Genomic DNA, 15,645 nt, shown 5'->3' on the forward strand with positions numbered 1-15,645 from the left:
GTGTGTGTCTGTGTGTGTGTGATAGCAAGAGAGAGAGAGAGAGAGAGAGAAAGAGAGAGGCTGATTCTCACCAGCTGCCTGCCTGAAGTCCTGAGAGTGTTCTGTTTGTCAGACCATATGAAATTGCAGACTTGAATTGATGATATGTGATATTATCCCACAAAACAATAGAGTTTTATATAAGAGTCGTATCTCACTAGTACCAACCACAATAAACCTTAAATATAAGTAAGCAGTGTATTGGATATCAGCTTCTCTGACAGTGAAATACATGGAAAAAAATGAGTCATTAATAGGATGCAAGAAAGGGGCGCAAACAAATACTTCATGTCATCATGTCCTTCGTTATTGGGAAGATGCAGGGACAAAAGAATGGTTAATGTACAATTATCATTATAGCCTACATTTTTCTTTAAGAGCAGCTGACAGTCAACAATCAGATGACTAACATCAATATATAAAATACACAGGTGAACTGCCAACTGTTTGATTTGCAATGGCATTCAACAAAAACATCTTGTTTTATTTTCTGACAAGAACTTTTAAACATTTTGATTGCAAACGGCAGTCAATGCATTATGTAACTGCATGTTAGCAATGTTACTGAATGAGTGAAGAATGCATCATTACACGGTTCCTGCTTGCTGGATACAGAACTATTCCCTTATATGTTTCATAACATCTGCCACCTCAAACAGTTGTTTTTTTTCTAATGGGAAACAATAATAATTTGATTTACTGTTTTAAATTATTCAAAAAGAGTAATAAATGCGTTTTAGCTGTTGAATTATTAATGTTCTGTATGAATCCTAATTTATTGTTGACTTTTTTTATTACTTCTTTTTTTAAAACATGATAATAAATAAAGACATGAAGTTAATTTAATACTGTGAGTAGTGCCAGTTCATCTTTGTGATCATGCTGAAGGTTAAAGGTAGAATATAATCAGGTGGTATTCTTCAAAAACTACCTTAAAATTTAACCCAATTGTTTTATAGCAAAAAAACCCTCCAATGTGATAAAGAAAAAAAAGAACATTAAAAAAATATGCATAAACAGTGTATTTCTATACCTTAAGAGTCCTTTATCACTGTTGGTTTAATGGATCTATTGGACCTATTGCCTCTTTGCATTGCAGAGTGACTGAACTACCAGCATCCGCAAATGCACCAACGATGTCCCAGATTACAGCTGTTTCTGGAGGAGATCTGGATTCGGATCTGGCTCTGGTGCAGAGCCAGATTAGGCCGGTGTCCGGACGGGGGTCCTGTTGCTATGGCGAGATGAACATTCTGTGTGATTGCTTTGGCTGCACATCATTGCCAACCCACAGCTTTTAACCAAATCCTCTTTTGATAATGGAGCCGTGGCGAAGATAAATAAATAAATAAATAAATAAACAAACACACCCTTCTCCTTTAAGAGGGGGGCTTAACTATTAAACCACATACATACATATCAAATAGACAGATTATCACTCTTGACTGCAGGGCTGTACATATATGTACATATATGCTACAAAACAACCAGTCTGTGCTATGGATTATTTACCATCTTGGCACCAATGACACCTTATTAAAAATGTTTTTGTAGAGTGTAGCCTACAGCATGAGGTATTTGAAACTGCATACCGCTCAGTGCTACAGATTTTATGGATTGTGCTATGCTTGTGCTCAGTGCTATAAGCAAAAAAAGTTAACATACAGTACCTGAGACTGGACTTTGGCCGCATGTGTCCATTCATTCACATGGAGATTGTAACAAAAGCCATTACTGTAACTGATAATGGTGTTTATGATAGTGATAGTGGCTGTCTGACTATTTGACCTTAATGACCTCCAGTGCATTAGTTACTCAGTAATGTACTGTATAGTGCATAACTGGTGGTGTTGGAATGCCGTTCTATTTGCACAAACTACAGTACATCAAGAGAGCTTAGGTTGTTTACAGTTAAGGATTATTATACAAATGGAGAGACAGTGTGCACATTTGACACAAACAAAAGCTGTTTCTACCTGGGAGATTCTTTAGGCCTTCTGAGCTTAATCTTGCTGATGACTTTAAAGAAGGGATCAGTCAGTGGTTTATGTGTGTGTGTGTGTTGGTGTGTGTGTGTGCGTGCAGGGGCGGAGTGGGTCTTTAATTTCAAGCTCCAGCGGCCCCCTCCCAATTTGGCCTGATTCCTACATTAGAAGGGAAATCCAGGGCTACTTCAAACATATCACGTTCGGTCATCTAAAATCGTAGTAGTCTGTACCCATCTCATAAGCATCTCATAACCTGCATGTCAGGTCATAGTTGGTTGTTACCAAGTTATTACCAGGGTTGTGTGTGTGTGTGTGTTTGTGTGTGCGTGCATGCGTGCGTACATACGTGCGTGTGTGTGTATATGTATTGTGAGTGCTTGTCTTCACTAGCTCTTTTTTTGGTGTGTAACTTCTTGTGTGAGTGGCAACTTTCACCTTTGCCTCTGAAGTCGGAAGAGGTCCATGTGAGGCTTGAAAGCATAGTTGTCTCTGACCCTGATCCAAACAGGGTTGTATTGAGGTGCAGGGTTGAGTGAATCAATGGCATATGTCTGGTTTTCACAACAACAACAACTAGGCCTCTAGCCTTGCTGAAGGCCTTTGAAATGGATGACCCACTCCAAACATAGGCGTGTTATGCACAGAGGCAGACTGGCCATCTTATATACCGGGCATTGTCCCGGTTGGCCAATGTACCTTGGGGCCGATATACTTGAATTAAAAAAAATGTATTTTTTTATTACAAAAAAAAAGAAAAAATTATTTTTTTAAAACAATAACCTAAAAGCAAGGATAGTCAGCCTCCCATTGGTTAATTTTCTACACACTGACACTAGGCTGGCCCAATCACAACTCTTATCAGGCCACCCCTCCCACATTGGCTCAGAACCAAAATTCTGTGTGCGTGTCAAAATGGATAAACAAAGTGCATGTAGAAGTTGCAGCAGGTCGATGTGGGTGGTGCAAAAATAACACAAATGTAATAGTGGAAGAACTTCCTAAAGCCTCAGGCTTGTCCTCACTCATCTCACGATGCCTTTCTAACATATCCTATTCATATGCCTTTTCTAACATATCCTATTTGTGAAAAGATAATCATAACACTACAGAACAACCATGTCACGCTGCATGCTTTACTTTGCTACTCCTATACTGCAATGATTACATCAAGCTGTTAAAACCCATGTATAAGTAAACGGGAATTGTTATAACAAATAATGACATGGTGTTGTCTATTTTATGATGGAAATGGAATGTTGCCCATTTTCCTCTGTGAAAAAACCCTACACTACCCCCATCCCCCCCCCCCCCCCCCCCCCCCCCTCCGCCCTCTCCCCCCCTTGTCTCATCCCCTCTGGTCTCCACTCCCTCTGCAGTGCAGATTAATGCACAGACAGCAAATCCCAGGGACTGCGCGCCAGCGCTGGCACAGCCCCAGAAGGAAAGGCAGATTGAGATTTAGCCTGTGGAAATATGGAGATTTATCTGCTGCACATCAGCAGATTTCAGCAAGTCCTGCACAAGGGAGCGATCTAAATCAGTTATTCATATCACGGGTTTCAGTCTTCCACGTTGGTACAGGTTTATATATATATACTGTATACACACACACACAAACTGTATACATAAAAAACAAAGAGCTCTGGACATTATAACGTGAGTGTAGAAAAGTGCATATAATGCATGCATATATGTGTCTCTGTATGTATATATGTGGATATGAAGATGTATGCTTGTTGTATATATGTGTATATGTATGTATTTTTAGGGAATGGGAGCTGGTGGGGGAAGGGGGCTGTATGTGAGTGAATGTGTATGTTGTATTGTACTGTACTGTAGTATCTTGTCCTTGTACCTTTGTCTTTGTCCAGTCCTATCGAGGACCCTCTCGAAAATGAGATGCCACATCTCAAGAGGCATTCCTCTTTAAATAAATAATAATAAAATCAAACTGTTTTCTGATTGGTGTAATTCATGCTATAGTATTCCCATGGATGATTGGATCAGTTTATTTACATTCCCTCTGTAAAATGTACATTTATTCATGTTCACAAACGGAAAAAATCAATACATAATCAACCATCAAATAATCAATCAAATCAATATAATTGTAATGTGTATACATACATAAATATTTGTATTACCATTATGATAAACATTTAAAGCAAATCTTTATAATAAGTCAACATTATTTATATATTCAATCTCTCACATAAAGGTATATACATATATGTATGATTTTTAAAATACACACACACACACACACCACATTCATAAGACACTTTAGAGGGACAGAGTGAGATGTTTATGGCTTAGTCATGGCTGGCTGAAGGGTAGGTCCCTGGGCCTACAGCAGGGCATTAGAATGGGGCAGTAGAATGGGAAACAACCTACTGTACAAGGCAGAGAAGGGCTTCCTTTAGTGCACCACCCTGCACAACTGATCTTAAAGCAACATAATGTAAGAATTGGTATGCATACGCCTTTCTTGCCAATTTTCAATGTACTGTGAGGGTGGTGGGGCGTTGGGTTACGACCCCCCCCCCCAATATTCAAAATTGACCAATGCAACTCTGTCAATAATCATATCATGATGAAGTGACAGCCCTCCGCCAATGTTCAGCTTAAAGCTCCGTCCCTGTGGGAGGTTAAAAAAAACTACCTAGTGTTGATTTAAGACAGAAAGCCAGAGAGCAGCTAGCAGTCAGACACCGGAGCCTGCATGAGCGCAGTGCACTCTGCTTTCGACACTCGATTTCTCAGACAACATGATTGTGCTGCACTGCACTTATGTTGGCCCGCCTGTCGGCAGCGCTTTAGTCTGTCCGGAAAGCCATATCAAGTCAGGAGAAGAAGAGAAACCACCTAATGTTAAGTTGAATTATCCACTCCATAGAACATCTAGAGTATCATAAATAATGCTGAATGCAATGAAAGAGCTGCACAAATATATAAATAAACAAAGTCTCCAATCATACATCATCATAAATTTATATGCATAAATGTATTAGCAACTGAGAAAAAGTTATAACAAATATTTTCTCTGAGGGTATGTGTTGACAGGTTGTCATAATTTTTAAACTGCTGATTATTTGTTGTTGTTGTTGTTGTTGGGAGTGAGGATGCCCTATCAAAAGGCTATTTACAGTTTTCATTTGTTTCATTGGTACTTCAGAGGCCTTAGCACTGTCATTCATAAAAGGTTGGTTGAAGCCAAAATTGTCCCCCATCAAATAGAAATGAAAACATTTCATTACTCATCAACATTTATTACTCACCCACCACAGATGCTATATACATCAGATAGTCGATATTGGTTGATTATTGTCATTTAAATTGTATTTAAGTTTTTCGTGAAAGGCTGGCTTTTTGAAAAATGCAATTTCCAGTCAGTCATTCCCTTCTATCATCACACGTTTGTCCACTCATCCACTTGACATCTCAGTGGTCGTGTGGGGGGGGGAGTGTTGCTAGTGGGTAATTATGTTGGGGCAAAAATGCTGGCTGTGGTCTGCAGAGCCTGCTGTTTTACCCTATTCACATACAGAATACCAGCTGGTAACACAGAGTAAGCCCCCACGAGGCTATTACATTGGTTACACTTTACTTGACAGTATCGACATAAGAGTGACATGACACTTCTGTTATTGTATTAAGTGACATTCGGTTTTTGTCATAACAAGTTATATATATGTCGATACTGTCAAGTAAAGTGTTACCATTACATTTAAAACGATAACACAAACGCATCCCACAAATCCTCCTCAGGCCCAAGCACAGTCAAACAACATGGAAATTTAAATAAAACCCATACATAAGTAATGCACTTCTACTCCTTGTTATATTGGAATGGAGACTGACAGTCCTGATGGTGTTGTGACAATAAAAATCGTTAATCTTTGTTGATGCCAAGCGCCATTTGCAGATGAGGAGGCAGGTTTGTGAGAGAGCAGCTTTGCATGCCAGTTTACAGAGGGAGAGAGGAGTACATGTAAGCAAGTAACTTTCAATTTATACTGAATTTCTGCACATAAATGAGCAAGGATATGTGAATGTGGAGGTGTTCTTATGGTTGTACATTCAAACATGCAGATAAGGATAACCGTTCTGTTAAAACGATAATTGATGTACATTTTCTTACACAGGAATTTATGTATGTTGAGAGATTCCTTTTGTGATGGTGTATCATAATGATATAAAAGCATAATAGTTAGCTAGGGATGTCACCCAGATAAGCCAGTAGGCAGACACTTATGTGGATTACATAGTATCAAATCATCGAAAGTTATTATGTTATTGGTGCATTCCTAGTAAATATATCACATATGTATATATATATATATATATCTGTGTAGAAGTCCTCTTTCCATAAAAGGATCATCATTGTACAAAATACTGTGTTCCCATACAATAACACAAGTACACACACACACCCTCACTTGCACACCCACACACATATACACAAACATACACACATACAAACACAAACAGAAAAATAAAAACAAATAGAGAAATTAAATCGTAGATACAAACTTTTGTACAAATGCAGGCCAAGATGTAGCAAGACTATGCAGCCTACTCAGTTGTTTGATGCATTCGGAAAGATGAGGTTTTATATAGGAGATTCAAACACTCCTCAGGATGTGATCAGCGTCCTCGTCTCCAAAATCACGACTGAAATGAAGATCGGCTGACGGGAAATGGGGGGAAATGTCTCACTGGAATAACACACGTCAGTCCTAGGATAGCCCAAAGACAAGGCATTAGGATTGGTAATGACAGTTCTTGTTAGTGCAGAAAACTGCTTGAAGGAGTTTGTACAATAGACCAACCCAAGTCTGCCTATTAAAAATAAAAAGTCCCCACGCTTTAAAAAAAAAAAAAAAATAAAGCAAAACATCTGAAACAAGGAAAATGTCTCTTCCATATGTTCTATTAGGCAGGCCAAGGGGAATGACACTTTAGTTTTCCACGTCCAAAAGTGCTCAAATCCAGCAGAAATGGTTCTTGAATGAAATCCTTCTCAACGGAGGTCACGGTTGAGATGAATAGGCTGCTTCTGTAATAAGGCATGGCCCTAAACTCCTTGATAACAAACACACACACAAACATCTACATACACACACACACACATACCTACCTAGACACACACACACACATTCACCCATATGGCTGCATCATTAGGTCGGCAAGCTATCCAGTGCAGACGACAAAGCTCAGACGCCATCATAGTTCCAGAGGGGGTGATGTAGCATGGTAGCGACTGCATGATTCAGTGGGCCTGAGCTGCTTAAGTCTTTGTGCTTCACGGGTATGTCAGGCACTCGCGTATACAAGATGTCAGCTAGGAAGTTGTGCTTTAGCTTTTTATGTCTCCCAATTCTTGCTTTTCCCTGCAAGGGCATTGCCGCATAGTCACTTGTCTGGTTAGGTCTGTTTGGAACACTATGTGGATATGTGTAAGTCTATATTTGAATGGTAAAGTTTTGTCATAAATAAAACTGATTTAGACATATTATTCTACATTTCAACTACAGTATCTTTGGCAATCATATTCAGACTGTCAAGCATCACTCCTAGAGATTAACCTGTTTTAATGAGTAGGCAACACACCTTCAAAATCACTGCTTCATAAAGTCAATGTAGAGGCTTGTAATAAAACGTGAAAATACTTTGGATTTACGTATACCCTCTTCTTATGTAAACAATGTTTATGTTAGATATATTGGCATGCATTAAATACATTTCCATTAAGAAATATTTTATTGATTGTATTTAAACAATTTATTGATCTATTTTTGTGGTCCATCAACTGATTCTAGAGACCAGAAACATGTCAGATTGCTTAATACTGTATCAAGAATGAGTACTCAAATCTTCTCAACAGACATTCAGTAGGATAATATGGCATTTTTTGTACAACCCTAAATCAGAAAAAGTTGGGACATTGTGTAAAATGCAAATAAAAACAGAATGTGATAATCTGCAAATCTCGTTAACTCATATTTAGCTACAAAAAGGACGCAGACATCATATCAACTGTTGAAAATTATATATATGGCTATTTCATTTGAATTTGATACCAGCAGCACGTTTAAAAAAAGTTGGGACGAGGCTAAGAAAATGCAAAATGAATATTCTTTCAACTAATTAGGGTAACTAGTGGTAACATAATTGGGTATGAAAAAGAGCATCCAAGAAAGGCAGAGCTTCTTAGGAGTAAAGATGTAGAGGTACTCATCACTCTGTGAAATCTGTGTGGACAAATTGAAACAACATAATTATAATGCTTCTTAAAGCAACACCAAAGAACTTTCCCTCTGTCGCACGCACGCCATTTGTTTATCCAGCACCGCTTTGCAAATAATGATGTCCACAGACAAGGTAGAATATGTTGCATGATTTATGAAAGTATGATGATCAGATGCAAGTAAAATTTGTAGCTTCTTAGGTCTCATTCCATCAAACTACAGATCCGCTACCCAATCTGGCAAATTTACATAGTGTGGTTATAGCCGGGCCGCGAAGCGAATGCAGAAGTGCCATTCACCTTGTTACAAGTTGATGAACCACTGAAACAATTTTGGAAAATTTTGGTAAAAAAAAAAACTCTTTGGTGTTGCTTTAACATGAAATTGCGAAGTATTTGCAGAGTTCATCATCTACAGTACATAATAACATTAAAATATTCAGAGAATTCAGAGAAATCTTTGGAAACAAGGGACAGAGCTGAAAAACAACATTGGATAGCCGTGGTCTTTTGGACCTCAGATGGCACGGCATTAAAACCAGACCTGTTTCTGTAATGAAAATTATTGTATGGGCTCAGGAAACCCTCCGATAACCATTGTGTATGAGCACAGTTCGATACTCAATTCACAAATGCTATTGTAAACTTTACCCTATAGAGGTGATACAGAAATACCACCATCTTATCTGGGCCTGAGCTGGTTTAAAATGGACTGAGATAAAGTGGAAAAGGGTCCTGTGGTGAGATCAATCAACATTTGCCATTATTTTTGGAAACCATGGACTCCTCTGGGCTAAAGAGAGGGTCTATCCAACTATCCAACTTTTTATAGTGCTCAGTTCAAAACCCAGCATCTATGATGGTGTGAAGGTGCATTAGTGCCTACAGCATGGGCATGGGCATCTTGCACATCTGGCAAGGCACAATCAATTCTGAATGATGCATGTTTTGAGCAACATATGCTGCCATCCAGGCAATGTCTTTTTCAGGGAAGACATTGAATATTTCAAGAAAACAATGCCAAAATGAATTTCTGCACATATTTAAACAGTATGTCTCCATAGAGGAAGAGTCTAGGTGCTAAAAATGGCCTGTCTGCAACCCAGACCTGTCAAATTAGGTGCTTCATGGAATGAAAAACATGATTAAGAATACCCCATGTTGAGCAACTGAAATCCTGTATCAGGCAGGAATGAGACAACATTTCATTCTCGAAACTCTAGCAACTGGTCTCTTCAATTCCTAAACATTTACAGGATGTTGTTAAATGAAGAAGTGGAGCAACACAATGGTAAACATGCCACCGTCCCAACTTTTGTTGAAGCATGTTGCTGGCATCAAATTAAAAATTAACATATATTTTCCATGAAATAATCAACATTTGACATGTAGTCTATTTCCATTTTGCAGCTAAATATGGGTTTACGAGATTTGTATAATATCACATTCTGCTTTTATTTGCATTTTACACAATGTCCCAACTTTTTCTGATTTGGGGTTGTATAATCATTTGAATAATTTCTGTAATAATATTACATTAAATTCTAATCTAGGCTAAACTACCAAAAAGCTGATTGTCTGGGTTGAGGCTCAACATCAGATAGAGAGAGAGAGATAGAGAGAGACAGACTGAGAAAAAAAGAGAGAAACAGACTGAGAAGGAAAGAGAGAAAGACAGACACACAGAGAGAGAGAGAGCGACCGCGAGAGAGCTGTATGTACATGTGTGAGAGGGTCATTATAATCTTCCTACCCATTTGTGTGTGTGTGAGTGCTTGTGTTTGCATGTTTGTGCATGTGTGTTTGTATGTTTTCTGTGTTTGAGAGATAGAGATAGAGTGAGAGAGAGAGATAGAGAGAGAGAGTGTATCTGTGTTAGAGAAAGAAATGTCCCCCACTGGCTCCGAGTCCTCTGATGGCTTGGCTTGTTGCAGGGTTATCCAGGGGACAACGCAGTACTCACTCCACCCCTCACGAGTTAGCCAGTGGTCAAGCGTGTGAGAGTCTGTGGTTTGAGGTTAGATCCTCTACACTTCCCCCTACTGCAATCACAAAATCCTCCTTCTGGTACCGGAAAGAGCCAATCAGTTATTTTCCTCTGATGGCGGCAACCAATCGTGTTCAAGCATGGCTTTGGAGCGACTGTCTAGGGGAATATCGGCTCATATGGGCTGCGTCATGTCATGGTATTCTTGAGAGAGAGAGACTGTATGTGAGTGTGTGTGTGTGTGTGTGTGTGTAAGTGTTAATGTGAGTGTGTGTGTGTGTGTGTGTGTGTGTGTGTTAATGTGAGTGTGTGTGTGTGTGTGTGTGTGTGTGTGTGTGTGTGTGTGTGTGTGTAAGTGTTAATGTGAGTGTGTGTGTGTGTGTGTGTGTGTGTGTGTGTGTGTGTGTGTGTGTGTAAGTGTTAATGTGAGTGTGTGTGTGTGTGTGTGTGTGTGTGTGTAAGTGTTAATGTGAGTGCATGTGTGTAAATTTCAGGGCCTTGCGGTCGTAGGGCTAGTGGTAGAGGCGGATGTTAATGGATCTCCGCACATGCCGTATAATCCCATGAGGATGGAATGTTTGTCCATTAGCACTCATTCAGCTTTTAAACCACTGCAGTCCATTGAGGTCATTCTGAAAAAAGGAATAATGTACACAGTGAGCACTCTATTAGCCGTTCCTTTAAGCGAAGGATCACGATAGTTACAGTCCATTCATGCGTTCCGTATATTCCTCCAGACATAACTTTACCCTGTCTAATATAATCTTGTGAAACATTGTTATATCCAAAAGTTGTTTGCAGTTAAGGGGGAGTTAGCTTTTTTTTTTATCTCTGAGGTTCAGACACCTTCATAACATGGTGGAGTGACATGGCTTTAAATCACTGCCAAAAAAAAAAAAGCAACTTATGTACGTCAAAACCGTTAACGCACACGTTAGCAAACAGAACCCTTACAAATGCACACAAACAAGTAAACAAACAAGTAAACTAGTTGGAGCATGCTCACATAGCCTGCACATGCACACACTCTTCTGGCTGATGAAACGGATTGAAAACACTTTTTTTTTTATCTGTGTCGCACAGATAAGACTGTTGTGCAATGCGTGGCCCCTAATCTGTCATAATTTTATAAAATGTGTTGTCATACACCATTTATCCATGCAACATTTCCATTTGGACTGTGAGACAAGCAGAATATCGATACACTGTAGACCAATGTAAACCTAGATTAAGCATTTTTGTATCATTGGCCTTTATCTGAAAATAAAAAAAAAGGCTTTCGATACATACAGTATGGGCAATATGAAATATTACTGTAATATTGGGTGAGTCTGGGTGAACCCAGATGGACCTGTGTGAGTGTATTTGAATTTGCTCAGCAGAATCGTCTGGCAATGCTCCCATTCCAGCCCATTTCCGACTCACCAACAATCCAGAAAACCATTCACAACCAACCAATCTCACCAACAATCCAGAAAACCAATCACAACCGCTTATCTGTTATGGGGCGGGCTTTGCACAATATAACAATTAACTTTGACAACTTTAACAACAGACAGAGGAGGATGGCTGGCACTGCTAATGGTGCGCTGATGGTATCAGTTTTTAAATAGCATTTTCTTTGAAAGGAGACAAGAAAGATGCTTTGGAAAGGATTTGGCTTAATGGACAATGTCCAGATAAGTGTTTGCCAGACAGATCTGCTGAGCAAATTCAAATGTGCTCACAGATTCGCCAACTGAGAGCAGTTTCTGAGAGAGTTCTTTGTTAGCTCTACTGGCTCCAGAAGAATCCTATAGACGAACCTGTCAATGTATGTGCATGCATTTGCATTGTTGTGTTTGTGTGTAGGTGGGTGTGTGTGTGTGTGTGTGTGTGTGTGTGTGTGTGTGTGTGTGTGTGTGTGTGTGTGTGTGTGTGTTTATGTATCTGTTTATGTGTGTATTTGGGTGGTTGAAGCACTGAAGGTCCTTGTTAAGTTCTGTAATGTGTGTTCATGTAATTGTACTTGTACTGTGTGTACAATATGTATGTATGTACAGTATGTATGTATGTATGTATGTATGTACAGTATGTATGTACAGTATGTATGTATGTATGTATGTATGTTTGTACAGTATGTATGTGTTTATGGTTGAATTGTGTCTCCAGCCTCAGGTACAAATTCAACACTGAGGAGTTAGGTGTTGCTGTTGCTCAGCGTCCCTCAGGCTACACGTTCCCCGGTGAAGCCTGGCGCTCTGTCTGTGCTCCAGGTTGCCGTGCTCCCCGCCGTCATGGCGATGCCTGACGAAGGTAGGCCGCCATTGTGGCTGATTAGCAAGCGGGGGGGCAGCGGGGGGAGGGCGCTGTTCCAGGGGGACCCCGCCGAGGACGTGCCCAGGGAGGAGGGTCCCGAACCAGGGATCCCCCCCGGCACGTGGCAGGGGTCCACAGAGCCCAGGGAGGAGTATTGCTCTTCCTAAGGAAGGGGGGGGGGGGGGGGGATGCGGGGAGGGGAGGAGAAGGGAAGGCAGGTGGGAACGTGAGACGATATTTCAGGAGGGGTTGAGCAGAGAAAGAGAGAAGAGCATGAGAGAAAAAGGGAGAATGAAGGGATACGTTAGTCGAGGGAGAGGAGGGAGGAGGGAAGAAGGGGGAGAGGTTGAGAGAGAGAGAGAGAGAGAGAGAGAGAGAGAGAGAGAGAGAGAGAGAGAGAGAGAGAGAGAGAGAGAGAGAGAGAGAGAGAAGAAAGACGAGTTACTGAGGAGTGAACTGAGCGCTGCTCGTAAGGAGAGGAAGAGGAAGCCGAGGCAAAGGTGAAAGACGTGACGTGAGGGTTGCGGGAGACAGGGGAGGGGGAGCCAATGCGGTCTGCCTCTGATAACAAGGCAACAGAACTCGCCGTCTTCACATTCCAGGAACTTGAAATAGTCTTCAATTGTTTGAATGCTCACAGATCAATCGACCATAGTTGAATTGCATTGTCTCCCGTAAGAAAACTTGATTAAGTAGGAAATAACATGCTAAACATACTGCATATGGTAAACATATGATGACAAACCAATGCATACACTCATCTATGGCAATGATTCTGTGATTCTGTGAGTGGGCATGTTTAGCATGTTCAGTGGCAAATTAGCTAACACAGGAGCCCTACAAACGTACAGAATTTTGTGGTGACACAAAAAGAAAAAGACTCAACTTTGACAGTGGGGTGATGTACAGAGTTTATGTCCATGCAAATATTAATCTCTTTTCACAAGGCACGAGTTGCTTTAATATGTAATTTCACAGCCTGGTTTCATAAAAGACAACATAAACTACAGTAAAACAAAATAGCTTTTTAGAAGGCTGTTCACTATTGTGCCAAATGACAACTGGCAAATGCATAATCAGTGCTTTTAATGCTTTATCTACTGAGAGCACTGATATATTCCTTGCCAGCAAAGAGGTTTCTCGCAACCATGGTAACAGCTCTTGGTCAGTATAGTACATTACAGAGTGAAGATCACATAAGACATAAAAAAGAACACACAAGAAATAGAGAGGTTTTAAGACAATCTTATCCCTAAGAGTTATTTTTCCCAATTCCAAGACCGCAATCAGAATTTTTGCACAAATTGGTAAGTAATGGTTTTGTCTCTGAATTAGCCTGGTTGTGACATATAAATGATTACAGACAACACTGATCCATTTAGAGAATGTTGCATGGCATGGATATATGACAAACCTACTCAATCTTCCACAATAACCATAATTTTCCCAATCCAAAAATGAGTGATGCTATGGACTGGTTGCAATGCATTCTCACTCTTGTTCCATGTAATTTCAAAATATTCCTGCAGACAGTATTCTTGCATCAGACCAACTCACTTATCATTGTGATCATGTGTACTGGTCACAGTTATTCCCGATTTAGTGCAGGAGAGAATGAAAGGTTTAACTAGCCATGGCTGACTGAAAATGCACTGCCATATTTGAACCCATCAGGAAGTCAGGTAAAATTGGAAACAAGACTTGGAAACAAGACAACGTGAAAGTCTGAAACAAATCGATAAAAGTACAAACACATGAAATGAAAAGAGTTAGTGGGCAAGTGTACACAAATAATGCACAATATACTGGCTTTGAATTTCAGTAGTTTCCCTCAGGGTCCATGGGTATTTGTCCTCAGTATACTGTAGGATACCATAGTATAACTAGACAAAACCTCATCCACGTCATTTCTTTAACATTGCTACCCTGAATTTCCCCTTGGGGATCAATAAGGTATCTATCTATCTATCTATCTGTTCTGTTAGTACGTATTGCAAAATGGACGCTTTCCTGCTGTATCACTCTGCTCATACAGTATGTAGCGTTCGATCTTAGTATACTACCCAAGTACACTTCACTCAGCCCCCTTGTGTCTTCTTAGGAGTGTTCAAAGACACCTGACCCTGAAAGAGTTTCAACAAGAGACATCCTCCCCCAGACCAAGGCTAGATCCAGCCCTGGGTTCAGTGGTATTTTTGGAACACAACATCAACAACAACAACAAACATTTATATAGCGTTTTATCAAGGCACCCGAAGTGCTTTACAATGAAAGGGGAACCTCACTAATCACCACCAATGTGTAGCACCCACCTGGGTGTTGCACGGCAGCCATTATGCGCCAGAACCCTCACCACACACCAGCATGAGGTGGAGAGTGGGGGAATGAATTAATAAACAATGGGGGTGGGATGGCGATTAGGGCCACGTGTTTTTCATGAGACACAGGGCAATTGTTTGTGTTATCATACAAAAAAACCTGTCCATTACACAATTCAGTTAGGCTGAAAATGTAACTAAAAAAACAATAGTGCAACTAATTTTCAATACTTTAAATCTACTAATGAGTGAACAATTACTGCATTAAGGTTGGACACTGTTGAGCTTTACTGAGCTTTGCATTACTGTTGGCAAGGCAGAGCCCGGAGGAAACAATTCCCACAATTTGTTTTTGTTTTTTGTTTTCTCCCGGTGTCTAAATTAGTGTCAGTGCCAAACTGGTATTTGCTGTTGTGGAGAGGAGAGTTGAGTTAAGCCTCTGTATGTGTCTCTGCTGGAAACTGGCGGCATGTTTATGTAACAGAGAAACTTTGGCAAAGACACAGTAAAAGTCAGTGAGTGCTTAGAGCAGCCCCCTGAGGGGAGTCTGAAAGCAGGACAATGCTCGGGTCACGTACCTGCTCAGGAAAGAGACGAGTCTTCACCTCCGGCACGGGGCCAGTGCGCAACTCATCCTCCACCGCCATTAACCTGGCCATGACAGAGAGAGCGAAAGAGTGGAAGGGAGAGAGGGAGAGAGAGAGAGAGAGAGAGGGAGAGGGGAAGGGAGAGAGGGAGAGAGAGAGAGAGAGAGAGAGAGAGAGG

General features: G+C 40.4%; 1 protein-coding gene across 3 annotated transcripts in view; it reads right to left on the bottom strand.

The window, feature by feature from the left end:
• Positions 1-12,340: 12,340 nt before the first annotated feature.
• The window catches only part of syngap1a (synaptic Ras GTPase activating protein 1a), a 56,312-nt gene continuing 53,007 nt past the window's right edge, over positions 12,341-15,645 (bottom strand). For all 3 annotated transcript variants that reach the window (XM_042077725.1, XM_042077727.1, XM_042077726.1), the window contains 2 exons: positions 15,459-15,531; positions 12,341-12,725 (listed from right to left, as the gene is read on the bottom strand). In XM_042077725.1, coding sequence (XP_041933659.1) covers positions 12,471-12,725; positions 15,459-15,531 — 328 coding nt within the window. In that variant the 3' untranslated portion in view covers positions 12,341-12,470. The remainder of the gene's footprint in view (positions 12,726-15,458; positions 15,532-15,645) is intronic.

This window comes from Alosa sapidissima, chromosome 21 (assembly GCF_018492685.1).
Source record: "Alosa sapidissima isolate fAloSap1 chromosome 21, fAloSap1.pri, whole genome shotgun sequence".
Classification (NCBI taxonomy): Eukaryota; Metazoa; Chordata; class Actinopteri; order Clupeiformes; family Clupeidae; genus Alosa; species Alosa sapidissima.